This window comes from Leptodactylus fuscus, chromosome 11 (assembly GCF_031893055.1).
Source record: "Leptodactylus fuscus isolate aLepFus1 chromosome 11, aLepFus1.hap2, whole genome shotgun sequence".
NCBI classification, from domain to species: Eukaryota; Metazoa; Chordata; class Amphibia; order Anura; family Leptodactylidae; genus Leptodactylus; species Leptodactylus fuscus.
The window spans coordinates 83,301,503-83,328,928 of NC_134275.1; the positions used below are offsets into that span (position 1 = coordinate 83,301,503).

The 27,426-nt window shown below is 46.4% G+C and overlaps 1 protein-coding gene across 1 annotated transcript; it reads right to left on the reverse strand.

Annotated features, from left to right (window-relative positions):
- Window positions 1-19,919: 19,919 nt before the first annotated feature.
- On the reverse strand, window positions 19,920-25,051 carry ZFP36 (ZFP36 ring finger protein). The gene is made up of 2 exons (XM_075260468.1): window positions 24,954-25,051; window positions 19,920-22,105 (listed from the first exon to the last, which is right to left on the reverse strand). Exons 1-2 carry the CDS (start codon window positions 24,987-24,989, stop codon window positions 21,212-21,214), a joined length of 930 nt encoding a protein of 309 aa, XP_075116569.1. The 5' UTR covers window positions 24,990-25,051; the 3' UTR covers window positions 19,920-21,211.
- Window positions 25,052-27,426: the final 2,375 nt, after the last annotated feature.

Here is a 27,426-nt window from a genome sequence, read left to right on the forward strand (position 1 = left end):
AACTCTACTATGCCGAGTGGTGGCGCACCAGTGTGGCTGACGCTACGCTCCCGGTATGGCGCAGTAGCGTCAGTATTCCAGAATCGATACCACTGTGTATTACCCATGACTCTGTAGCACTCAGGAGCATAGGCAGCAGGTAGGGTTGAGGGATCGGGAAAGGTCGGATCCCAATCGGCGTTCGAGCAAATTTCACGATCGGGATTGGCTGGAAAATGATCGACCATTGGATTTTAAAAACGATCCTGAAATCTCAAGATTGGCTCAACCCCAGCGGCAGGCCATGTGGTCCTTAAAGAGAAGGGGCCCATTCCAGGTTGATCCCGTTCCCATTTATATAGTTGGTGAGAACCTGAGCACGGATTTGGAAAAAGGGAAGAAATGGGGTCTCCAGTAACGTGTGGTAGTGTCAGTCCGCTCCTGACCGGGGCCCTATTTTTGTGGTTCTTAGAAGACTCCCTACTCGCCGCATTGATCATACCTGAAGATCAGTAGAATCTTCTACACAGATGAGTCATTTCTTACGAAGCTGACCAATTTTTACTCCTGAAATTCGTAGGAAACAAATAACGTGTTGTCCGCCTGGCATGTCTAATGCTGATGTCCCGGAGCGCGGCCCCCTCCTCCCCTGGGGGAGCGCAAGATACTTGTCAGGACACAGTGCGGTCTTTCTCTGCAACTCACATGATCTTTTGATGGTTCCTTGTAATAAACAACCCGTATCTTATCGCCTCAAGCTTTGAGAGGTTCCTTGTGCTGCTTCATATGGTTGTAAGATGATGGACAGGAAGTCGTTGTGGACTAAACATCAGTCCCTTGTGACGACCTAAAGGGAACCGACCTCCTGCCAAAGCTGATAGTCCTCTTCTTTAAATGTCCTCGGTGGTGCTACCTTGGGGTAGAAAGATGGAGGAGGTCTAAGAGTCTTATTTCCCCATCTCCACCCAGATGGTGATTTTTAGATTTCGTGACATGATATTGGACCTACAGTCTCTGTGGACGTTGGCGTGGGCTTGTTTTGCTCCATTTTCGCCACGTGTGCAGTCGGCCCGAAGAGGCAGCACCTTGGGAAGGATGGGAAAATGAAAGCTTTATATTGCATGGTCCCAGGGCTTAGCAGTTTGGAGATGGTGCAGGTGTCGGAGACCCAAGATGGTGGTTAGTCACCCCTATTGGTTTTGGTTCCACATCCCTCTGACGGCGAAGTGATTATACATAATATATATATATATACTTATAGCTTAAAGTAAAGTATGTCACCCAATACATTGCCGTATCTGTCTCCGTACAGCTGACTATCTCAGTGCTCTGGTTTTGGACCACCTCTGCTATCTCACTGCAGTGGCCGGGCTGGTGATGTCACTCCCTGTTGTCTTCTCTTCACTATGACGGATGGCTAATGGAGACGTGATAAAGAATAGAACAGAGCTCTATATGTAAATCTAGTCTCGGAAGTCACGAGCTAAACCCCGTCACCAACTTGTCACTGACACCAGTAAATGGAGACAGAAGAGCCGGTAAAGGCTGACCTGGGAAAACCCCTTTAAGACATTATTTGTGCTGTCCTCTTCCTTGGCACTGCGTGTCTGAATACTGTGCAATACTGCCTGGACACTAAGCAGTGTGGATAAGTCTGTATATACCCCTCTCGGGATCCAGTATATCCTATTTCTGGATGCAGCACGTGTGACTTTATGATGTATTGTGAAATTCATGTAGTATATTGACGGACCGACCTTAGAGTCAGTCTCTAGAAAGCGTACCTGCCGACTGTCCCAGATCCTGCGTGTTGTCCTAGGCGGCAGTAGGTAGGCCACAAGGGGCCACATCATAATCCAAATAGGGGTCAATATATTGTGGGGGGGGGCACAAGAAGGAGGCCATTATATTGGGTAGGCCCTACAACACATTGAACTGTGTAGGGACCACATGCAGGACATTATACTGTGCGGGGACCACGTGCAGGACATTATACTGTATAGGGACCACGTGCAGGACATTATACTGTGTAGGGACCACGTGCAGGACATTATACTGTGTGGGGACCACGTGCAGGACATTATACTGAGTAGGGACCACATGCAGAACATTATACTGTGTGGGGACCACGTGCAGGACATTATACTGTGCGGGGACCACGTGCAGGACATTACACTGTGTGGGGACCACGTGCAGGACATTACACTGTGTGGGGACCACGTGCAGGACATTATTCTGTGCGGGGACCACCTGCAGGACATTATACTGTGCGGGGACCACGTGCAGGACATTATACTGTGTGGGGACCACGTGCAGGACATTATACTGTGTGGGGACCACGTGCAGGACATTACACTGTGTGGGGACCACGTGCAGGACATTACACTGTGCGGGGACCACCTGCAAGACATTATACTGTGCGGGGACCACCTGCAGGACATTATACTGTGTGCGGACCACGTGCAGGACATTATACTGTGTGGGGACCACGTGCAGGACATTACACTGTGTGGGGACCACGTGCAGGACATTACACTGTGTGGGGACCACGTGCAGGACATTACACTGTGCGGGGACCACCTGCAGGACATTATACTGTGCGGGGACCACGTGCAGGACATTATACTGTGTGGGGACCACGTGCAGGACATTATACTGTGCGGCGACCACGTGCAGGACATTACACTGTGTGGGGACCACGTACAGGACATTACACTGTGTGGGGACCACGTGCAGGACATTACACTGTGTGGGGACCACGTGCAGGACATTATTCTGTGTAGCGGCCACAAGGGGAATGTACATTGAGGCATTGCACCATGTAAGGGCATTCTACTGTGTAGGGTCAGAGACATGGAGGTACTTACACCTCTGAATAGGTTTTAGTTCTCAGTCTACAGCAACCAATATCTCTACTTACTGGACTCAAATGAGCTTTCTGAGACTTAGCCATAGTCTAACCTTTCTGTGATGGACGCCTTAAAACTAAGTTCCCACAGGGATTTTTGGACCGGAACCGGAGGCGGCATTCCAGTCCAAAAAACGGGTAGCTGCGGCACTGCACCGGCATCCAGTCGCGCACTCCGCTCCGAATTAGGCCGAATGAATAGACCTAGCCAAGAGAAGGGAGTGTCTTCAGACCGAATCGGCCCGAAGAATGAGCATCTTGCTTCTCTCATTTCAATGGGAGCCGTCTTTTTGGTTGGGAGGTTGAGGCGGATACAGCTAAGGGGGTCTGACCTGGTGGTGGTGGGTGTACAGATGTGACTTATAACGGCGGCCCCCTGAACAGATTTGGGCATCTTACTGGTCATCTCTTATTGCCGGGCCCATGTCCCTGTCCCCCCTAGTCGGTGTCGGTGCAGGCAGGGTTATTAGACATCAGTAGGTTCTCCATCTGTGAGTCTCTGCCACGTGGGCCTGTGGAGAACCATAAACCGCTGCTGTATATTTTATGATCTCCCTCATATTCTCTCCATTCTCATAGAAAAAAATGACTCAATGAGTTTTCTAAGAATCCCAGGACCACAAAAATGCCTGGAAATGTCACAGAAGACAAGCGATTCTTTTCTTAGGACTGGCCGGTTTTGACTTTCCGTGTGTCCCGGGCTGTCCCCCATTTCCATGAACAAGACTTGTGATAACTCACGGCACGTCTGCTTCAAGGACTTGGAGTCTTCTAGTGCAGAAAAATATTACAATTCCCCTATTCAGGACCCCTGACTATTAGACAGAGAGTGTCTCTTACCCTGGAGGACCTAAGACGTCCACACGTTACACAGAGAGTCCATTGTCTCCATGGGACACCATGTAATGCTTCGTTTCACCTGTGGTGGAGCTGTAGGGAATTTAAAGACTTACTTCAATGTTCTCCGCAGATTATTACAGAATTCAGAATTTTTCTGCTTGACCAAATCCACTTTGAAATTTGTAAATACCACATTAAATTTCACCCCACCGAGGTGGTATTTTTCTGTGTGCTAAGGACCTGTTCATACTTCGGAAAATGAAGATGGATTTGAGACGTCTTCCTCCGATTCCTCTTCGTTGTCCCTTCCCCCGCAGCAGATACATGGGCCTAATCGTTGGGATGTCTTGACAGTGTCCTGGTCTAATCTCTACCTCCTATGGAATCTGCCGCTGATTTTTTGGGTAGGATGCACCTCCAAATCAGCAGCTGATTCCGCTATGTAAATGGGGCCCTAAGAAAGACAAGTGGAATCTGCAGTGGATTTTCTCCTTAGATTCCACTCACTTTCTGACCCGGTGGAGCTCACCTTAGATACAATGGGGTTAATCTGCAGAGTCTTTAGCACCGCCGGGTTCTCTGACGGAATTTGCTGCTGACACCCTGGCAAGTTGTAAAAGGTTTTGTTCAGGATTTGCATTCAATTGCATAGACAGCGCCTCCGGGGGTGATGTCAGATATTGCACCCTCATTTCCATTCCAATAAATGCGACTAAGCTGCCATTCCAGATGCTGCCATGGACAAGAGTGGCGCCATCTATAATCCGTTCTCCTATAAATCCCCTGCTGACCAGGCTAGATGGAACCGATCACTGATACAAAAACATTCATATGGAGTTCCCCTCAAAATAAACCTAAAAATATTACAGCAGATGTGCACCCTCCAAAACTCCCCTGTGCAGGTGCCTATATATAGCTGTCTGCCCCCACCTGGCCTGAGCACTAGTGTGTGAATTCCCTGACAATGCGGCCTTGTCTCTGTGGTCTGAGCTGGTGACTAATAGTCATGATCTTGTTGTGGAACAGGCTCAGATGAGGAGGCGACACGTGACCGACCTCGCTGCCTGTTTTTCTGCCTTGTCACTTGCAGTGAGTCACTGCTGACACATACACAATGGAAGGTGTCCACTCCTAGTGCCCGGGGTGGGGGAGGGGGACTAGTGCAAGGTGCAATCCTCCAGCAATAGCTCACCAGGATCCCTGCGCACTGTGAGATATTGTCAGATTATGGGCAGGCTATTATGTCATGAAGAAACGGGACTATTACTCCTGTTATTACTAGTATCCCTGCTACTACTCCGGCTATTACTACTATTCCCGCTACCACTACTTCTACACTATATGTTCTCCTACTAATACTCCTATTACTCCTCCTCCTACTATTACTACTAATCCTACTATTACTACTATTACAGGTACTCCAATTCCTTCTCCTACTATTCCCGCTACCACTCCTTCTACACTACATGTACTCTGCTAATACTCTTACTTATACTCTTACTATTACTACTAGTCCTACTATTAAGATGAGATAATCCTGTAATAGTCCCACCATGGTGGAATTCACTGTGTTACAGCAGCCTGGATAATACAATAATAATGCAAAATACAAATACAAAAGCTCCACAGTAGAGGCATTACTATTACTACTACAGGTACTCCTATTATTACTACTATTCCTGCTACTACTACTTCCACACTACATGTTCTCCTACTAATACTCCTCCTCCTAATATTATTACTATTCCTGCTACTACTATTACTACTATTCTTACATCTCCTACTATTACATGTACTCTGATTCCTTCTCCTACTATTACTACTACTCCTATTATTACTACTATTCCTGCTACCACTCCTTCTACACTACATGTACTCTTACTTATACTATTACTATTACTACTAGTCCTACTATTAAGATGAGATAATCCTGTAATAGTCCCACCATGGTGGAATTCACTGTGTTACAGCAGCCTGGATAATACAATAGTAATGCAAAATACAAAAGCTCCACAGTAGAGGCATTACTATTACTACTACAGGTACTCCTATTATTACTACTATTCCTGCTACTACTTCCACACTACATGTTCTCCTACTAATACTCCTACTATTACTCCTCCTCCTAATATTATTACTATTCCTGCTACTACTATTACTACTATTCTTACATCTCCTACTATTACACGTACTCTGATTCCTTCTCCTACCATATTACTATGTTACTACTATTCCTAATATTACTCCTCCTACTACTATTACTACTATCACAGGCAGTATCATTCCTTCTATGTCTTCTCCCACCATATTACTATATTACTACTACTCCTACTATTACTACTACTATTACTACTACTATTACTCCTACTCCTACTATTACTCCTACTATTACTATCATCACAGGCACTCCGATTCCTTCTATGTCTTCTCCCACCATATTACTATATTCCTACTACTCCTACTATTACTACTACTATTACTACTACTCCTACTATTACTACTATCACAGGCAGTCCGATTCCTTCTCCTACCATATTACTACTACTCCTACTATTACAGGTACTCCTATGTCTTCTACCACCATATTACTATATTACCACTACTCCTACTATTACTAATACTTCTACTACTACTATTACAGGCAGTCCGATTCCTTCTCCTTCCATATTACTACTACTCCTACTATCACAGGCACTCCAATTCCTTTTCCTACTATATTACTACTAGTCCTACTATTACACGTACTCTGATTTCTTCTCCTACCATATTACTATGTTACTACTATTCTTAATATTACTACTCCTCCTACTAATACTACTACTATCACAGGCACTCCGATTCCTTCTCCTACCATATTACTATTACTACTACTACTCCTACTATTACTACTATTACAGGCACTCCGATTCCTTCTCCTTCCATATTACTAATACTCCTACTATTACAGGCACTCCGATTCCTTCTCCTACCTTATTACTACTACTCCTAATATTACAGGTACTCCTATGTCTTCTCTCACCATATTACTATATTACTCCTACTACTCCTACTATTACTACTATCACAGGCACTCCGATTCCTTCTCCTACCATATTACTACTACTCCTACTATTACAGGTACTCCTACATCTTCTCCCACCATATTACTATATTACTCCTACTCGTACTTCTTCTACAAGACTGGGACCTCCAAGATGTCCAATCTGTGTCTATAGCGTTGTTATCAGCCCACCACTCCCATCATGCTCTGCCTTGGTATGTTGCTAGTTATAGTTTTGTCCCAGCTGAGGATCTACAGGAGAGAGGCGACGACTATAACAAGGCCCAGAAGAATATGCGGAGACGGGCCCTGTTATATTAGGATACAGATTTAGGGGCTTCACGTTACAGAGGCCATCTTGTACATTTATCTGTAGTTTTGGGCAGACGCTTCCAATGGCGTAACGTAAAGTCTTGTTGGCCCCCGCTGCAATCGTTTCTCCGGGGCCCCTGCCTCACCCCTACAGTGAATTTTTGATAGTGATGGTTACGGGGGCTAAGGAGTTTAATCGCCCTTAGCGTGGTCGGATAATCTGTTGGTCTCCAAGAAAGGTCCATGCCCCAAATCTGCCCCACATTACCACCCCCGCTACCCACCATGGATTATACCATATCACCCGTCTGGGATCCCCGCCGTTGCAATGCCGACCTGTTTACGGTGTTTGTTAATAATACCAGGGGTGACTCCGTGCCAAAAACTCTTACAAGACTTCGGTTCTGAATTGAATCCAAGAAGGGTCGTGTTTTCCCGGGATCCCCTGGTAGCGCCACAAACATTACACGGGGTCTTTCTGTGAGTTGTATGACACCCGACTGCCAAGTGACGCTTCACCGCTGACTTATGTGCTCTGCAAACACGACTTGTAGCGTCTCAGTCATGTTGTCTTATCACCAGGCCGCCCTCATGACTATCGCCCACTTGTTGTGATAATATAGGAAATCTTTCTGTTACCCGGAAACCATCAGCATGCAGGCTAAGTAATGTGGAGGGATCTTCCTGGATCTGTCATTAGAGCGCCGCTTAGGACTGTAAAGCCTTGTTTAGACGTTATGGATTTATTGTCTGCAGATCATTTACCCCCAGGCCGGGCTCTTTCTTTGCAAGGGCCCCATAGCAGTGAGATGTGCACCATTGTTAGGGCCCCGGGGTATATGAAGTGGAGGCATAAACCTAATACACACTTATACTCGCCTCCTCTCCTCTCTCCTGGGCCCCCTTGGAGTCGTCTTCTGGCCTCTTCCAGCCTCCTGAGTGACATCACAGGCCCTGAGCAATTGCTGAGGCCTGTGATTGGGTCTCGGTAGTCACATGGGGTATGCTGATGTCATTAAAGCGTCATGATGAGGGCACCACATGTGACCACTCAGACCCAACTGCTGCCTTGGGGCCCCTGATGTCACCCAGGAGTCCAGAAGAGGACCCCAAGGGAGCCTGGGAGAGGCGAAGGAAGGCGAGTATAAGTGATAAGGATGTTTCTGCATCTCCCCGGGGTCTTGGCTTCTTATGCTAAGGAGCCTGAAGAGATCTGAGATCATAGTAGTGATGGGTCGGTGACTCCAAAAGTTTCAGAACTTTTTGAACATTCAGGTTGACTCCTACCTGGTCTGATCGCTCATCTATAGCTGGGTACACATGGAAGAGAAGAGTTATCCGTACTGTTCAATTTAGGAGGAACCGGCCAATTATACAGTCCTATGAAAAAGTTTGGGCACCCCTATTAATCTTAATCATTTTTAGTTCTAAATATTTTGGTGTTTGCAGCAGCCATTTCAGTTTGATATATCTAATAACTGATGGACACAGCAATATTTCAGGATTGAAATGAGGTTTATTGTACTAACAGAAAATGCGCAATATGCATTTAACCAAAATTTGACCGGTGCAAAAGTATGGGCACCTCAACAGAAAAGTGACATTAATATTTAGTACATCCTCCTTTTGCAAAGATAACAGCCTCTAGTCGCTTCCTGTAGCTTTTAATCAGTTCCTGGATCCTGGATGAAGGGATTTTGGACCATTCCTCTTTACAAAACAATTCAAGTTCAGTTAAGTTAGATGGTCGCCGAACATGGACAGCCCGCTCTCAAATGATCTGAAAACAAAGATTGTTCAACATAGTTGTTCAGGGGAAGGATACAAAACGTTGTCTCAGAGATTTAACCTGTCAGTTTCCACTGTGAGGAACATAGTAAGGAAATGGAAGACCACGGGGACAGTTCTTGTTAAGCCCAGAAGTGGCAGGCCAAGAAAAATATCAGAAAGGCAGAGAAGAAGAATGGTGAGAACAGTCAAGGACAATCCACAGACACCTCCAAAGAGCTGCAGCATCATCTTGCTGCAGATGGTATCACTGTGCATCGGTCAACTATACAGCGCACTTTGCACAAGGAGAAGCTGTATGGGAGAGTGATGAGAAAGAAGCCGTTTCTGCACGTACGCCACAAATAGAGTTGCCTGAGGTATGAAAAAGCACATTTGGACAAGGCAGCTTCATTTTGGAAACAAAGATTGAGTTGTTTGGTTATAAAAAAAAAGGCGTTATGCATGGCGTCCAAAAAGAAACAGCATTCCAAGAAAAACACTTGCTACCCACTGTAAAATTTGGTGGAGGTTCCATCATGCTTTGGGGCTGTGTGGCCAATGCCGGCATCGGGAATCTTGTTAAAGTTGAGGGTCGCATGGATTCCACTCAGTATCAGCAGATTCTTGAGAATAATGTTCAAGAATCAGTGACGAAGTTGAAGTTACGCCGGGGATGGATATTTCAGCAAGACAATGATCCAAAACACCGCTCCAAATCCTCAGGCATTCATGCAGAGGAACAATTACAATGTTCTGGAATGGCCATCCCAGTCCCCAGACCTGAATATCATTGAACATCTGTGGGATGATTGGAAGCGGGCTGTCCATGCTCGGCGACCATCTAACTTAACTGAACTTGAATTGTTTGTCCAAAATACCTTTATCCAGGATCCAGGAACTGATTAAAAGCTACAGGAAGCGACTAGAGGCTGTTATCTTTGCAAAAGCAGGATGTACTAAATATTAATGTCACTTTTCTGTTGAGGTGCCCATACTTTTGCATCGGTCAAATTTTGGTTTAATGCATATTGCACATTTTCTGTTAGTACAATAAATCTCATTTCAATCCTGAAATATTACTGTGTCCATCAGTTATTAGATATATCAAACTGAAATGGCTGTTATAAACACCAAAATATTTAGAACTAAAAATGATTAAGATTAATAGGGGTGCCCAAACTTTTTCATAGGACTGTATCCTATGTATGGCGGCCTCATGATGATGGTGGATCGGGCAACTTCTTACTACCCATACGTCATTGACAACACATGCATACTCGGCTTATCCAAGCATGCATGTGTATGGAGGAGGCAGGGAGAATGCCTGTGTAGCAATATGGCATTGTCTGTAAGTGGCAGCAGAACAATCGTAAGATCATCGCAGTGTCAGAGGTCGCAACGCGTCATAACGTGACCTCACCGATAATCCCGTCCACGTCAAAGGCTTTTCATAGGGAAACTTTAAAATTGTGCTGGACGACTCCTGAAATTTTATGTCCGTGTCATAGTCTAGCACAGTCCACCGTAAGCAAAGCATAATTAGAAGAGAAAAACCAAACCTACTCTTTGACAGTTTCCAGTACTTGCTGATGGTTTCCATCTGTTTTCTACTGGCAACTGCATGAACATTTTGTAATGTTAACATTGTAAGAGAAGGGAACTGGGAATCTGACATCTGGCTTGAATCAAAGGCAACAGATGGAAACCCCCTTTAAACAAGGAGAAGTCTGTGGCCTAGGCCGAGCCGTCTCGCGTCCTGCGGTGTCCACTTCTCGGACACAGTGTGTTTGTTGTTCTAGTGTCTCTATCTCTAGACTGATGGCCTGACGGTGCGAAGCTTTGTTACTCTTGGCCGCTATTCACATTGTATTATTATGTGGTGGTGTGATAGCGGCTATTTATATACTTTACCGTTTCCTTTCTGTCTCATTTCTATATTTACAGAAGCTGAGAGTCCGATAATCCAAAACTGAGTTATAATTATATATATATGTGTGTGTGTGTGTGTGTATATATATATATATATATATATATATATATATATATATACATACATACATATACACTCACCGGCCACTTTATTAGGTACAGCATGCTAGTAACGGGTTGGACCCCCTTTTGCCTTCAGAACTGCCTCAATTCTTCGTAGCATAGATACAACAAGGTGCTGGAAGCATTCCTCAGAGATTTTGGTCCATATTGACATGATGGCATCACACAGTTGCAGTCGCAGATTTGTCGGCTGCACATCCATGATGCGAATCTCCCGTTCCACCACATCCCAAAGATGCTCCTCTATTGGATTGAGATCTGGTGACTGTGGAGGCCATTGGAGTACAGTGAACTCATTGTCATGTTCAAGAAACCAGTCTGAGATGATTCCAGCTTTATGACATGGCATTGCATTATCCTGCTGAAAGTAGCCATCAGATGTTGGGTACATTGTGGTCATAAAGGGATGGACATGGTCAGCAACAATACTCAGGTAGGCTTTGGCGTTGCAACCATGCTCAATTGGTACCAAGGGGCCCAAAGAGTGCCAAGAAAATATTCCCCACACCATGACACCACCACCACCAGCCTGAACCGTTACCGATACAAGGCAGGATGGATCCATGCTTTCATGTTGTTGACGCCAAATTCTGACCCTACCATCCGAATGTCGCAACAGAAATCGAGACTCATCAGACCAGGCAAAGTTTTTCCAATCTTCAATTGTCCAATTTCGATGAGCTTGTGCAAATTGTAGCCTCAGTTTCCTGTTCTTAGCTGAAAGGAGTGGCCCCCGGTGTGGTCTTCTGCTGCTGTAGCCCATCTGTAGCCTCAAAGTTGGACGTACTGTGCGGCGTTCAGAGATGCTCTTCTGGCTACCTTGGTGTAACGGGTGGCTATTTGAGTCACTGTTGCCTTTCTATCAGCTGGAACCAGTCTGGCCATTCTCCTCTGACCTCTGGCATCAACAACGCATTTCCGCCCCCCACAGAACTGCCGCTCACTGGATGTTTTTTCTTTTTCGGACCATTCTCTGTAAACCCTAGAGATGGTTGTGCGTGAAAATCCCAGTAGATCAGCAGTTTCTGAAATACTCAGACCAGCCCTTCTGGCACCAACAACCATGCCACGTTCAAAGGCACTCAAATCACCTTTCTTCCCCATACTGATGCTCGGTTTGAACTGCAGGAGATTGTCTTGACCATGTCTACATGCCTAAATGCACTGAGTTGCCGCCACGTGATTGGCTGATTAGAAATTAAGTGTTAACGAGCAGTTGGACAGGTGTACCTAATAAAGTGGCCGGTGAGTGTATATATATATCCAGCAGTAGGATAAAGCCCGACTGCAGAAAGACAGGAGATAGATAGATAGATAGATAGATAGATAGATAGATAGATAGATAGATAGATTATATAGATATTTGGGTGGGCTCTCCCCGGGGTGGGCTCTCGCACACACTTGCGCTCTTCCTCGTAGTTACTCAGGTGCTGATGTCGCTGATGTCACTTTTCATGGACATCTGAAGAGAAGGAAATGTCTCATTGCTTGGACCGTCTCCCTGACAACCTTCACATGTCTTCACAAACACGGTTGTCGTCACGTGTCCTGGGGCTGTATGTGCTCCACCTGTCCTCGCTCTGCCGCACTAGACGGGACTTCTATGAACGGCTCCAGCCAGACCATAACTCTACAGAATCCATTACCAAGGCGCCATCATTGTGCAGAGTCTCCTCCACAAGGGGCCAATGTCAGAGAAATGGGAATGTAAAGGGTTAAAGGCGCAATCTTGTCTCAAAATAATAAGATGTCTGAATCTCAGAAGAAGACATGGATTTTCTTTTGCAATAACTTGTATTTCTGGTTATGTCACAGACTAGATCTACTAATATGGCGGACTCCATATCTCTATGGCTCAGTGCTACACAACACAAGGGCAGGGAGTGAAAGGAGTCCTCCATTTTGTTGAGGCCTAGAGTCATGCAGATCTTAGTGGTTTTCTATGTGGTTGCTTTATAAGACATCACCTTTCCAACTAGTCACTGTAAAGCCGGCCATACACATAATATAGATGGTGGCTGAGTCCTTGTTTGGCCAGAAGTTATCACTCCACGACCCCCCATAAATAGGCATAGTGGGCACAGCAATTAGTGTCAGACAAATAGGCCAATTTTGCCCGGTCTGGTCAACCATCAAATGTCCATGGGCCCATCCAGACTCTCCCTGTTGGCAAATATAAGGAGAGAAAAGGATGGGGCCGTTGTATTTGGACATGCTCAATCCTTTTGTTCTCACAGGAGATATGTCTAGGTGCAGGGAGGGGAAGAAAGATGGTGGCGTGATCATAAAGTTAGCTTTGTCTATGTGGACTTAGATGAAGTAGGAGGTCAAGAAGGAGGAGGTGACAACTGAAGAAGGAGGTGACAACTGATGGAGGAGGAGCTGACAACTAAAGAAGGAGGAGGTGACCACTAAAGAAGAAGGAGGTGAGAACTGATGGAGGAGGAGGTGAGTACTGAAGAAGGAGGAGGTGAGAACTGAAGAAGAAGGAGGTGACAACTGAAGAAGGAGGAGGTGACAACTGAAGAAGGAGGAGGTGAGAACTGAAGAAGGAGGAGGTGAGAACTGATGGAGGAGGTGACAACTGAAGAAGGAGGAGGTGAGAACTGAAGAAGGAGGAGGTGACAACTGATGGAGGAGGTGACAACTGAAGAAGGAGGAGGTGACAACTGAAGAAGGAGGAGGTGACCACTAAAGAAGAAGGAGGTGACAACTGAAGAAGGAGGAGGTGACAACTGAAGGAGGAGGAGGTGACAACTAAAGAAGGAGGCGGTGACAACTGAAGGAGGAGGAGGTGAGAACTGAAGAAGGAGGAGGTGACAACTGAAGGAGGAGGAGGTGAGAACTGAAGAAGGAGGAGGTGAGAACTGAAGAAGGAGGAGGTGACAACTGAAGGAGGAGGAGGTGACAACTGAAGGAGGAGGAGGTGAGAACTGAAGAAGGAGGAGGTGACAACTGAAGGAGGAGGAGGTGACAACTGAAGGAGGAGGAGGTGACAACTAAAGAAGGAGGCGGTGACAACTGAAGGAGGAGGAGGTGAGAACTGAAGAAGGAGGAGGTGACAACTGAAGGAGGAGGAGGTGACAACTGAAGGAGGAGGTGACAACTGAAGAAGGAGGAGGTGACAACTGAAGAAGGAGGAGGTGAAAACTGAAGGAGGCAGTGACAACTGAAGATGGAGGAGGTGAGAACTGAAGAAGGAGGAGGTGACAACTGAAGAAGGAGGAGGTGACAACTGAAGGAGGAGGAGGTGAAAACTGAAGGAGGCAGTGACAACTGAAGATGGAGGAGGTGACATCTGAAGAAGGAGGCGGTGACAACTGAAGAAGGAGGAGGTGACAACTGAAGGAGGAGGAGGTGACAACTGAAGGAGGAGGCGGTGACAACTGAAGGAGGAGGAGGTGACAACTGAAGGAGGAGGCGGTGACAACTGAAGGAGGAGGAGGTGACAACTGAAGGAGGAGGAGGTGACAACTGAAGAAGGAGGTGACAACTGATGGAGGAGGAGCTGACAACTAAAGAAGGAGGAGGTGACCACTAAAGAAGAAGGAGGTGAGAACTGATGGAGGAGGAGGTGAGTACTGAAGAAGGAGGAGGTGAGAACTGAAGAAGAAGGAGGTGACAACTGATGGAGGAGGTGACAACTGAAGAAGGAGGAGGTGAGAACTGAAGAAGGAGGAGGTGAGAACTGATGGAGGAGGTGACAACTGAAGAAGGAGGAGGTGACAACTGAAGAAGGAGGAGGTGACCACTAAAGAAGAAGGAGGTGACAACTGAAGAAGGAGGAGGTGACAACTGAAGGAGGAGGAGGTGACAACTAAAGAAGGAGGCGGTGACAACTGAAGGAGGAGGAGGTGAGAACTGAAGAAGGAGGAGGTGACAACTGAAGGAGGAGGAGGTGACAACTGAAGGAGGAGGAGGTGAGAACTGAAGAAGGAGGAGGTGAGAACTGAAGAAGGAGGAGGTGACAACTGAAGGAGGAGGAGGTGACAACTGAAGGAGGAGGAGGTGAGAACTGAAGAAGGAGGAGGTGAGAACTGAAGAAGGAGGAGGTGACAACTGAAGAAGGAGGAGGTGACAACTGAAGGAGGAGGAGGTGAAAACTGAAGGAGGCAGTGACAACTGAAGATGGAGGAGGTGACATCTGAAGAAGGAGGCGGTGACAACTGAAGAAGGAGGAGGTGACAACTGAAGGAGGAGGAGGTGACAACTGAAGGAGGAGGCGGTGACAACTGAAGGAGGAGGAGGTGACAACTGAAGGAGGAGGCGGTGACAACTGAAGGAGGAGGAGGTGACAACTGAAGGAGGAGGAGGTGACAACTGAAGGAGGAGGAGGTGACAACTGAAGGAGGAGGCGGTGACAACTGAAGAAGGAGGTGACAACTGAAGAAGGAGGAGGTGACAACTGCCAAACTTCCAGCTATTGGATATATAAAATGTTTGAAAACTTATAAATAAGATAACTCCAAGCAAGACTGATGTTTTATGCCTAGTTTGGGATCTGTGGGGGCGGAGCATGACCTGTAGTTAAGAAATCCCTCCAAAACCGAATCCTTGTGTCATGCTCCGCCCTCTGGGTGCCACACCTTTTTTTTTTTTTGGAGTGTTCCTTTAAGATTTCGGAGGCCGATTCCCACAGATGATTGTTGGTTTCTGACTCACATCAATGATTCAGCTTGTTTAATTTTGCAAATTATAGAGCGATAAACCTGAGTCTGCCATTAATCTATCAGAGATTGTGGATCCGGCCTGCCCGGCACGCTGACTCACTTTGTGTTTATTCACACTTATATAAGCAGATTCACAACTTCCAGATCCTTCTTCACATGGACTGATTTACTGTCTAAATATCCATTTAGGATCAGCTCCGAAGGAATCCCAGTTGGGAAAATAAGATATGGTGGAGAGGTCTCCATAGGAACACCTGGTTGTGGTTGGGTGCACTCATAGCTGGAGGTGTAACCAACCAAGTTTACTCTACAAGGTAGAAAAGTCACAAGAACAGAGCAACTTTCATTGAGGTCCAGATTCTTTCCACTGGAGGGGTTGGCTATGGTGGCTTCTCCTTTAAGTGGCCTCCTTGTGAATGCGGGGAGATTCTGGGCATCACTCTTTCAGTGGTACCCCTCATGGGCGTCACTCTCTCATTAGTACCCCTCATGGGCGTCACTCTCTCATTAGTACCCCTCATGGGCGTCACTCTCTCAGTGGTACCGCTCATGGCCATCACTCTCAGTTGGTACACCTGAATTGGTCTTCACAGTTCAGTCACTCAGAGGCTGTCTTGTACTAACAGGGATACAGGGTTACCATAACAGGGCATCTTTCACCATCGCATCCAGTCAGTCCTACCCATTGGCACATCATCCCTCCTCCTGCTTGTGGCTGTGTCAGGGCACCAGTATTATACCCATCACATGCCAGATAAGGGGCCTTGTTATAGATTTTGCACTGGAGCCCATAAACATGAAGTTACCCCTCTGTCCTTACTCCTACCTCTATCCCTAGGAAGCCCCTTGTTCCGACAGTCCGTTCATTCCTGCCCTGTAGTCAGGTCTATATTTCGCTGCTTCCAGATCGAGCAACTTTACACCACATGAGATCGACTTGGCAATGTAAAATTGACAACTTTGGTAGCAGCTCCTTTCTGAGCGGCCCCTGGCCATGTTCTCTGAAACTTTAGATTTCCCAGAAAGAAAATGTGAAAAGAAAAGAATAATACAAAGAGAAAACCAAAAGGGACCCTCCCCGCCCCGTGCAAATATTCTACTCACTAGGCGTCGAACCCAAGGCCTCGTAAATGAAAGGGAACAGACCAAACCTGTTTAGACCATTATATTCCATTATGAATACAACACCTGTCTGAATACGCTGACACCCATCAAATGCATACCGGAAATTCAAGAAGAACCCAAACCCAAGGTTCCCCTCTCCACCTCTGCTCCTGGTAACTGCGGGCTGTCTTATTGTCACCAGACATGATTGTCCTAGTTGGTTCAATACTGAAGCTTTTATACCAAGTCTGGTGCCAGCTATACATTAGCTTCACCTTGGCACTATTTAATGTTACCCTGGCGCCAGCTATAAGTTAGTGTTACCCTGGTGCAGGCTATACATTTGCTTTACTTTGGCACTAGCTATAGGTTAGCCTTACCCTGGTGCCGGTTATAGATTAGTCTTAGCATGAAGGAAGATATAAATTGGCCTAACTGTGGTGCCAGCTATAAAGTAGCTTTACCTTGGTACTAGTTATAGTTTAGTCTTACCCTGGCACCAGTTATAGGTTAGTCTTACCCTGGTGCCAGTTATATTTTAGGCTTATCCTGGTGCCAGCTATACATTAGGTTTACCTTGGTAACAGTTATAGGTTAGCTTTACCCTGGCGCAAGTTATAGAATAGGCTTACCCTGGCACCAGTTATAGGTTAGTCTTACCCTGGCACCAGCTATAGGTTAGCCTTACCCTGGTGCCAGCTATACATTAGGTTTACCTTGATACCAGATATAAGTTAGCTTTACCCTGGCGCCAGTTATAGGTTACTCTTACCCTGGCACCAGCTATAGGTTAGCCTTACCCTGATGCCAGTTATAGATTAGTTTTACCTGGTGCCAGCTATACATTAGGTTTACCCTGGCACCAGCTATACGTTACTCTTACCCTGGCACCAGCTATAGGTTACTCTTACCCTGGCACCAGCTATAGGTTACTCTTACCCTGATGCAGGCTATACATTAGCTTCACCTTGGCAGTTGCTTTCAGTTAGTCTTACCCTGGCACCAGCTATAGGTTACTCTTACCCTGGCACCAGCTATAGGTTACTCTTACCCTGATGCAGGCTATACATTAGCTTCACCTTGGCAGTTGCTTTCAGTTAGTCTTACCCTGGCACCAGCTATAGGTTACTCTTACCATGGTGCCAGCTATAGATTAGCCTTACTCTGACGCAGGCTTTACCTTGGCAGTTGCTGTCAGTTAGTCTTACCCTGGTGCCAGCTATAGATTGGCCTTACTGTGGCTCCTACTGTACATTAGCTATACCTTGGCACCAGTTATAGATGAATCTTACCCTGGCACCAGATATAGGTTAGTCTGAGCTTTGTGCAGCTATAGATTATCTTGGTATTTTAGACTTTATAAATTGCTTTATTTCTGGCAGCAGATTATATTGGGAATATAATTTTTGTGATTGGTAATTGCTCAGATTTGCATTGGCACCAGCAAATACTGGATTTGGTACCATGTGTATATATATATAATATTTATATTAGTTTTGTGTAGCTATCATGTGTAACTACCTTTAAAGTTAAACCTTTCATCACGTCCTCTGATCTGATCTCTATTCATCCTCTAATAAGCTCTGCTCACTGATTCTGGGGCAGTTAGAATTTTTCCTCTAGCCCTCGCCTAAACCAGAGCAATCAGTGCAGTTAGTTTTGGGGCCTGATTATGATAACTAGACTTCCTAATGTCAAGTGGGTGGTATCAGGCTGGAGCAGGCAAGGGGACTAACGGAAGTTCTGATTCACGCCCTCTTGCCTGTTCCAGCCTGACACCTCCTACTTGACATTAGTGTATTTAGCATAGAGTCTAGTTAGCATGTCAGGCACCAAAACTAACTGCACTGATTGCTTGGGAATGGTGAGGTCTAGAGATAATTCCAACTATGCAGGAATCAGGGGAATAATGCCTATTAGAGGATAGAGCTCAGGTTGGCGGAGCCCTCTATCACATCTGCTGAGATACTTCTCATCATGTGGATGTCACTGCACCTAGGCTCGAGGACCCACTGGTCTTTGACTAGGTCTCCCCTTCCTAGTGGCATAGCCAAAGGTGTAAGTGCCCCTCCCCAGTGGCATAAATCAAAAGCACCCAATAAACAATATCTGTTAGGTGAAGCCCTGGGACACATTTTGCACTGGGGCCTAGGAGCTTTCAGTAGAAGGCATTGACCACACAACAGAATCTGACGAATTGTGACCCCCTAGGGGTGTCTTTCTATATAAACAGGCACTGATGGCAAAACATGCATAGAGCGGGTACATAATATATGATGTGATGTGAAGACTAATCCCTAGATGGAAAGAGGAGGAGCAGAACTTGTAATATAGTCCAGCCATGTCTAATCCTACATGAGGCCATATTGCTCCAGTGTGTACCTTGTCTAGTGTTGGACTGGCTCACCAGAGGAGCAGATGATCCTCCAGTGGGCTCAGACTCTAAGACGACAATGGTTCAGCAGACGACACCCAAATTTGAAGGGTACCATGGTCTATTGCCAAGGGTTTGTTGGGTTGTGGACATCCAAAAATATTATATCTGGTGGGCCCAAGGAACCTCAACCTGACCAAATTGATCCAAGATGGTGATCTTGAACACACAACTGAGGCCATCTTAGTTCGGACATATAGACCTGTAGGGATCCCAATATGCAGTCTTGATGCTTTATAGAAGAGACATAACTTGATGCTCCTGAGTCCCAATGCTAAATCTATACCAGGGCCCCCACCCATCATGTGCCATTTATAATACTGGTGTCTTAGGTAGCAGAGGATCCTCCAGTGGGCCCAGACTGTAAGGCAATAATGGTTCAGCAGAATGCACCCAAATTTGAAGGGTGCCATGGTCTATTTCCAAGCGGTTGTTGGATTGTGGACATCCAAAAATATTATATCTGTTGGGCCCAAGGAACCTCAACCTGACACTGTTTCTTAAGAGACCAAATTGATCCAAGATGGTGATCTTGAACACACAACTGAGGTTATTTTCAAGGGGTTGTTGGATTGTGGACATACAAGATGGTGACATCTTAGTTGGGACACCTAGACCTGTAGGGACTTGATGTTCCTGGGTCTGTAATGGGGTTCTCACCCATCATATGCCACTTAGAGGAGTCTTTGGGCCCCCTTTGGACACTATAACCTCTACCTCCCCATGGCTATACCCCTGTTTCCTAGTACCCCTATAGCAGTGCCCCACCATAACCATTCCCATCCGCCCAGACAAGAAAGACGACTCAGATTATGCAAATTTACCATTTATTAGCTTCATTTATTTCACTGAAGTGATTACAAACTTATCGTTTCGACAAATATATATTATTTCCAAAATAATACAAAAAGATAAATAGATATAAAATTTATTTGGTAATAAATAGGACATAAATAGATACATATGTGTTAGAAGATACACACTTTGGATTACTATGATCAAGGTATTAATTACTACCGGATTTTGCTGATATTTCCCATAAAGCACCTGATTTTGACTCCTGTATCCGCCATCCTGTGAGGTATAAGGCACACTGGAAAGATCCGGGAGACGGGAGTACTAAAATGCATTGCGCCCGGGTGTCATAATACCCAGCTGCAAGAACGGGAGGCGTGGCTTGGAAGATTTCACAGAACGGGCACGAGATATACATTGTATCGACCAATCAGATGTCTCCTTTATGAATTCTCATTCCTGATTGGACGGTTACGGGTGTATCGTATCACAGGCCTTCGATATGGATCTAGCGGGTAGAGATAACACTACGGATCTTGACGTCTTCCAGAGACACAAGGGGGGGGGGTCATATAAAAGGGTAAGATGGGGAACACTGGGAAGAGGGCACGACCTGAATGTCAGGGGATGGTGCCATGTCTTGAGGAGTATACACAATGTAGTGTATATTACGCTTGTAGTAGTGTATCTGTATAATACACAATGATATTGTATTATAACACTGCAATGCATTGCAGCACTTCCAGAAAAGTGACTATGGTTTTGGAGTTCACAGGAGTAAAAAGTCAGGATTTTTTTCACAATTGGGATACTGGTCCACTCGGGGTCCCGTTCTTCCACAGTTTAGTACCAGCCCAAACTATGGGAGACGAGACTCGGGGCAGTAAACATGTTTTACACCTTGGTTTGCTACATGAATTCAGAACCTTATCCCAGTCTACAGTACACAGCAAGTAGTAGGGAAGGCCCTTACACAAGAAAATACACCTGTTGTCTCTGGAACCTTACAGGGCTCCAGATCTGCAAAGGTTAACAATAGATTTTTTTTTTTTTTTTGGAAAAGGGGGTTTCCTTATGTGCAATAAAAAGTCTTATGTCTATTGAGGCTACTTGGAAGCCTTCACCCCAAACTGCGCAAAGCCCTGAGAATCAACAAAAGGCACTTGATTAAGGTTCTTCTTCTTCTGCCGGTAGCTGGAACTTCACAGAACGTTTCTTCGTAAGGTCGGCGACTGTCCTGATGCAAGTCTGACAGCAGGGCTAAAAATTAAAATTTGTTCTGATGCTTTTCTCTACTTTTCTATATTTCAATCGGACACGGATAGCCTGTGGAAGATAGGCAATCGCTTGTTGGTAGCCACTTGACTTGGGACCTCAAAGACTGGAGACTCTGAGCCACTGCTGTAACACTCATTTTCGGTCAAGGAACTGGAAGATGGTGAACGTAGGAGTTGATAGTTGGAGAAAGGGTCCTGAACAAGATTCCCGGCTCTGGAGCATCGGCAAGAGCAACAACGAGTACAGGACTCCATTCCTTTGAGGGAAGACACATGGCTTCTGGTCTCAGTCGGAACAGGAGAGAAGATTGAATCACTGGGTGGAGGGGAAACAGATGGAGCTCTGGAGAATGAAGCAGGATCTGGGAAGCCTGGTGGTGGAGGAGACGCTCTTCTGATGGGTACACCGGAGTAGCTGAGGCTCTGGCGTAGAACATGTTGAGTGGCACCTTGCTCAGCTGGGTGGTGGATAAAATTGCATCGGGACCCATATGGACATTCTCCGTAGAGGTGGAACTTATGACAATACTCTGTCTTGTATTTTGGATGGCGGTTTGGTTCTCTTAGCTCTCCCTGTCCATGAGCAAATTGACATTTGGAGCCATATTTACAGGTACCGGTTTCAGAGAAGGTACGGCACAGCTCTGTCTTGTAGCGAGGTGATGGAGCAGGAAGAGATGGCAGAGGAGTTTTCAATGGAGGGAACCCTGGTGGTGGTGGAGGTAGTGCTGTTCGGGGCCCTTCAGTAAGACTTATGGATCGATCTGCTCTGAAAGGAGCGCGAGGAGCCTCCAAAGTCCAACGAGAAGGCCACTTTGTCTCATCATAGACTTCAGGGGCACAAGAATGTCTTCTCTTGGGGTTGGTGAAGATGTTGTCATTGTTGCTTTCTACTTCTTCTGATAAATTCAAGTTGCGAAGGTTCTAAGGGTTTAAAAAATAGAAGATAATTAGGATTATATCTCGGCCCAACCCAACAATTTTCAAGGCATCGAGTCTTGTATGCAACCCATATCTCAATAACACAACTCCATCTTGACAACACAACAGGAAAAACAAGTTCTTGCACCCACAAGACCAGGTGGTTGTGTGTGAATGTGTCCTACATACAGGGAGGCATCGAAAGAGAAGTGTGAGAGTCAAATAATTCCAGCTGCGTACTCAACCAGGAAGTCAGGCCCTCGATCTATGTCACCTATAGGTATATAGGGCTGAAGACAAGCAGTAGCTTGTCAACTAGCAAAGTTATTCATACGAGGGGCCCGAGGCAAAAACATAACGTACCCATGAACCGTAAAAACAGCACAAAGGGGCTAGTAAGGAAGAGCGGTAGTAAAGTACAAGGACTGGTAGGAACCAAGACTAGTAAAGTATATGGACTGGACAGGGAGATAAGGAATAATATATATATATATATATATATATATATATGAGGCCTGATAGGTCATAAAGGAGGAGGAGGAGTAAGGTACAAAGACTGGGGAGTATTGAAGCACAAGCCCTGGGAGGCAGAAGGTTAAGAGTTAATCTGAAGTATGCGTGAGTCACCAAGGACTGACAGCCATAATGGCCGAGTGACAGCACTGACAGCAGATAAGACTTTATGTGATAGCAAGGTCCAAGGTCTAAAGGAATTAGACAACCAAAGTGCAAACGTCAAAGAGTCACAAGAGCCACAAGACAGATAGAAGGGCTGGGACAGCAAATAGAGATACCAAGATCAGCTGACCAAGGTGAAGGATCTGCTCGAGACATGGAGACAGACTGTGAAGTAGAAGGCAAGACTGGTGGGAAAGCAAAGGCGTGAGAGGAGATGGCCAATGTCAAGGGGATGGGGTAACACAAACACAAGTGACAGGTCCGATAACAGTGTGACAAAGACACAAGTGACCGGACAGGACAATAGAATGAGATCAGTCCAGTCCAGTTGTCATAAACATGTCCCTAGTAACATAAGACTGGACGAGGAATGTGAGATCTTTAGTAGTACCAGTACCTTGGGGTCAACTCCAGTAGTACCGGTACCTCTAAGTTATCTCCAGTAGTACCAGTACTTTTAAGTTATCTCCACCAGTACCGGTGCCTCTGGGTCCACTCCAGTAGTACCAGTGCCTCTGGGTCCACTCCAGTAGTACCAGTACCTCTAAGTTATCCCCAGTAGTACCGGTGCCTCTGGGTCCACTCCAGTAGTACCAGTACCTCTAAGTTATCCCCAGTAGTACCGGTGCCTCTGGGTCCACTCCAGTAGTACCAGTACTTCTAAGTTATCTCCAGTAGCACCAGTACCTCTGGGTCCACTCCAGTAGTACCAGTACTTCTAAGTTATCCCCAGTAGTACCGGTGCCTCTGGGTCCACTCCAGTAGTACCAGTACTTCTAAGCTATCCCCAGTAGTACCGGTGCCTCTGGGTCCACTCCAGTAGTACCAGTACTTCTAAGTTATCTCCAGTAGTACCGGTGCCTCTGGGTCCACTCCAGTAGTACCAGTACTTCTAAGTTATCCCCAGTAGCACCGGTGTCTCTGGGTCCACTCCAGTAGTACCAGTACTTCTAAGTTATCTCCAGTAGCACCAGTACCTCTGGGTCCACTCCAGTAGTACCAGTACTTCTAAGTTATCCCCAGTAGTACCGGTGCCTCTGGGTCCACTCCAGTAGTACCAGTACTTCTAAGCTATCCCCAGTAGTACCGGTGCCTCTGGGTCCACTCCAGTAGTATCAGTACTTCTAAGTTATCTCCAGTAGTACCGGTGCCTCTGGGTCCACTCCAGTAGTACCAGTACTTCTAAGTTATCCCCAGTAGCACCAGTGCCTCTGGGTCCACTCCAGTAGTACCAGTACTTCTAAGTTATCTCCAGTAGCACCAGTACCTCTGGGTCCACTCCAGTAGTATCAGTACTTCTAAGTTATCCCCAGTAGCACCGGTGTCTCTGGGTCCACTCCAGTAGTACCAGTACTTCTAAGTTATCCCCAGTAGCACCGGTGCCTCTGGGTCCACTCCAGTAGTATCAGTACTTCTAAGTTATCTCCAGTAGCACCGGTGTCTCTGGGTCCACTCCAGTAGTATCAGTACTTCTAAGTTATCTCCAGTAGCACCGGTGTCTCTGGGTCCACTCCAGTAGTATCAGTACTTCTAAGTTATCTCCAGTAGCACCGGTGTCTCTGGGTCCACTCCAGTAGTACCAGTACCTCTAAGTTATCTCCAGTAGCACCAGTACCTCTGGGTCTCTCTTACACATTGAGTACAAAACAACAAAGCTCTATTGTACTAAATGAGTCCAGCACCGTGGGAGCAGATTATCATCAGCTGCTGGACCTGAATAGCCCATATTGTAAGGAGACAGAGCTTCATCCCAGGCCAAAACAGAAGACATCTCAACTACTCTAGCACTCGGTGAAGACCCTTTCCAGCCTGGGCTTTCGAGACGTTAATTCCAGCTGTTCTTTGGTGAAGTTAACCCTTCCAGTTCCCCCTTGACCTTCACGTCACCTCTGTATCCCGTCCCACCCTATACTTAGCCCCCTTTGTGTCCCTGGATATCCTGTGGAGAGTCCCATCCGGTCAGTCCACATAACATAAACATAATCCTTAAAAACAAGTCTCAAGACAACAGCAAAAAAAACCCCAAAAAAAACAACACACGACGCAACAGATGAACAGAACCTGTTTTCTAGAAATGACAACCATTAGCAAATTGACAGGAATCTCTACCCTCTTCAACCTGTCGATAAAGACCCCCTCCCCGATTTCCAGTGGCATCGCCCCAAGGTCTCACCTCGTAGATTGTTTGTATATCCAGCATTGTGGACATAATGATCCAAAAATAAATGCTTGCTCCTACACCCAGTGATTCTTAAGAGCAGTCAGTGCAGTAAGGAGCCTTCAGCAAGTCCCCCTTATATACAGTACAGTGCCCGAGGATTGCACCGCCTACCGTAGTGCACCTCCTTTCTCCTATGATATCATTAGGGTGAAGTCCAGGGGGAGGGGGGGAGGAGGCGTTAGCTAATCTCTATCCTTGGTTAGAAAAACAAGTCACTCTCAAGCCAAGATCACGGGGAGGAGGGAGGGAGCGAAAAAAGCAAAGGAAGGAGAGGAAAGGGAGAAGGAATGCAAAGAAGGAAGGAGACAGAAACTAAGAAGACTGGAGAAAGAAACCAAGACGAGAAGATGGAATGAGAGACAGACACCGAAAAACACAAAGGATTAGAGAACGGCGTCAAACACGGGACTGTGCCGAAAAACATGGCCCTCTCTGTAGCCATAGGGTCGTCTCACCTTGATCTAGACCGTAAGGTCACGTCACGATACTGTGCATAGGTGATGGCTGTGCCCGCCTCGATATTCTCGAAACTAAAACAACATACCTTAAAAGTAAATGCCCCCCTGTAAGCGAACACATGAGCCCAGTATTACCCTACACGGCCCCTTTAAATGAAACTATGTCAACCCCGCAGGTCCTCGCAGCCCCCGGGAATGCACATAAACCTAATATATTCACATAAATTACCATCTGCGAGGACTTCCTCCCCTGTCAGTTCTGCTAAATGCTTGTCAGCAAGTTAGCACTGGCACAAGACGTCCGCCGTCGCGTTGTCACTTGCACGTTCCCCTTTTTTTGATTGTTTTTTTAGACATGGGCACATGGGCAGAGTGAGGCACAGCACTTTACTAGAAACGAAGGTCGGCAGGTGCATTTGTGCAAAAGGAAACCCAAAAAAAAAAATCAGATGAGCAGATGAGTAACACTTGTAGTAAAGCGAAATAATAGCGGGGTGAACTGGAGCCAAAAACAACACCAACCGCGGAAAAGCAAAGCTGAAATAATAAAATGCAGACACCTCACCTTTACTGCAAGGATCGGGAGCCCCTGCGTGCTTGTCAGTGTCGGGGGTGCAGCTAAGAAGGCCTACAGGGGCATGCCACGGGTGCTGGATATTAGGAAGGGGCATCAATCAGGGGCATTTAGTTACAGGGCTGGAGCTGCAAACTGAAACTTGCAGGCCCCATATAGAGGCGGAAACTGAAGGACCTGAGCCCCAATGCAAAATCTGTAATGTGGCTCCAAAAGTGATCTGTAGGACACCCTCAGGGCCCAAGGCCCAGTAATGTCTGCTCCTGCTCCACCCCATATAGCTAAGACCTGGCCTGTGTGCACAACTGTATTCATATGCGGGTCTGAGGAAAATGGGATGGACGGCTCACGGATGACACACACAAGCAATCTGCGCCTTCAAGGAGCTCAGATCTATGGACCCCCTCATGGCCACAGTCATGGCTTCCTGAAGCAGATGATTGGTGACTACAGCCGGGATGTCAGGCTTAGAAAGCGCATTGTCAACTACCGGTATGTTACCATGGCCAAGGGAGGCCCGGGGAAGCTGAGAGAAGCTACAAACTGCATCAGTATCCCTGGAGGACCCAGCAAACTCCTGCATCACATAGACAACAAGTACAGGGGAATGTGTCACCAGACCAGCATATCACCCCAGCCCTGCAGATAGATAGGTTACTGTCACCAGAACCAGTATATCACCCCAGCAATGCAGATAGATAGGTTACTGTCACCAGAACCAGTATATCACCCCAGCAATGCAGATAGATAGGTTACTGTCACCAGACCAGCATATCACCCCAGCCCTGCAGATAGATAGGTTACTATCACCAGAACCAGCATATCACCCCAGCCCTGCAGATAGATATTTTAGTGTCACCAGAACCAGCATATCACCCCAGCCCTGCAGATAGATAGGTTACTGTCACCAGACCCAGCATATCACCCCAGCCCTGCAGATAGATAGGTTACTGTCACCAGAACCAGTAAACCACCCCAGTCCTGCAGATAGATAGGTTACTGTCACCAGAACCAGCATATCACCCCAGCCCTGCAGATAGATAGGTTACTGTCACCAGAACCAGCATATCACCCCAGCCCTGCAGATAGATAGGTTACTGTCACCAGACCCAGTATATCATCCCAGCCCTGCAGATAGATAGGTTACTGTCACCAGAACCAGCATATCACCCCAGCCCTGCAGATAGATAGGTTACTGTCACCAGAACCAGCATATCACCCCGGCCCTGCAGATAGATAGGTTACTGTCACCAGAACCAGTATATCACCCCAGCCCTGCAGATAGATAGGTTAGTGTCACCAGAACCAGCATATCACCCCAGCCCTGCAGATAGATAGGTTAGTGTCACCAGTACCAGCATATCACCCCAGCTCTGCAGATAGATAGGTTACT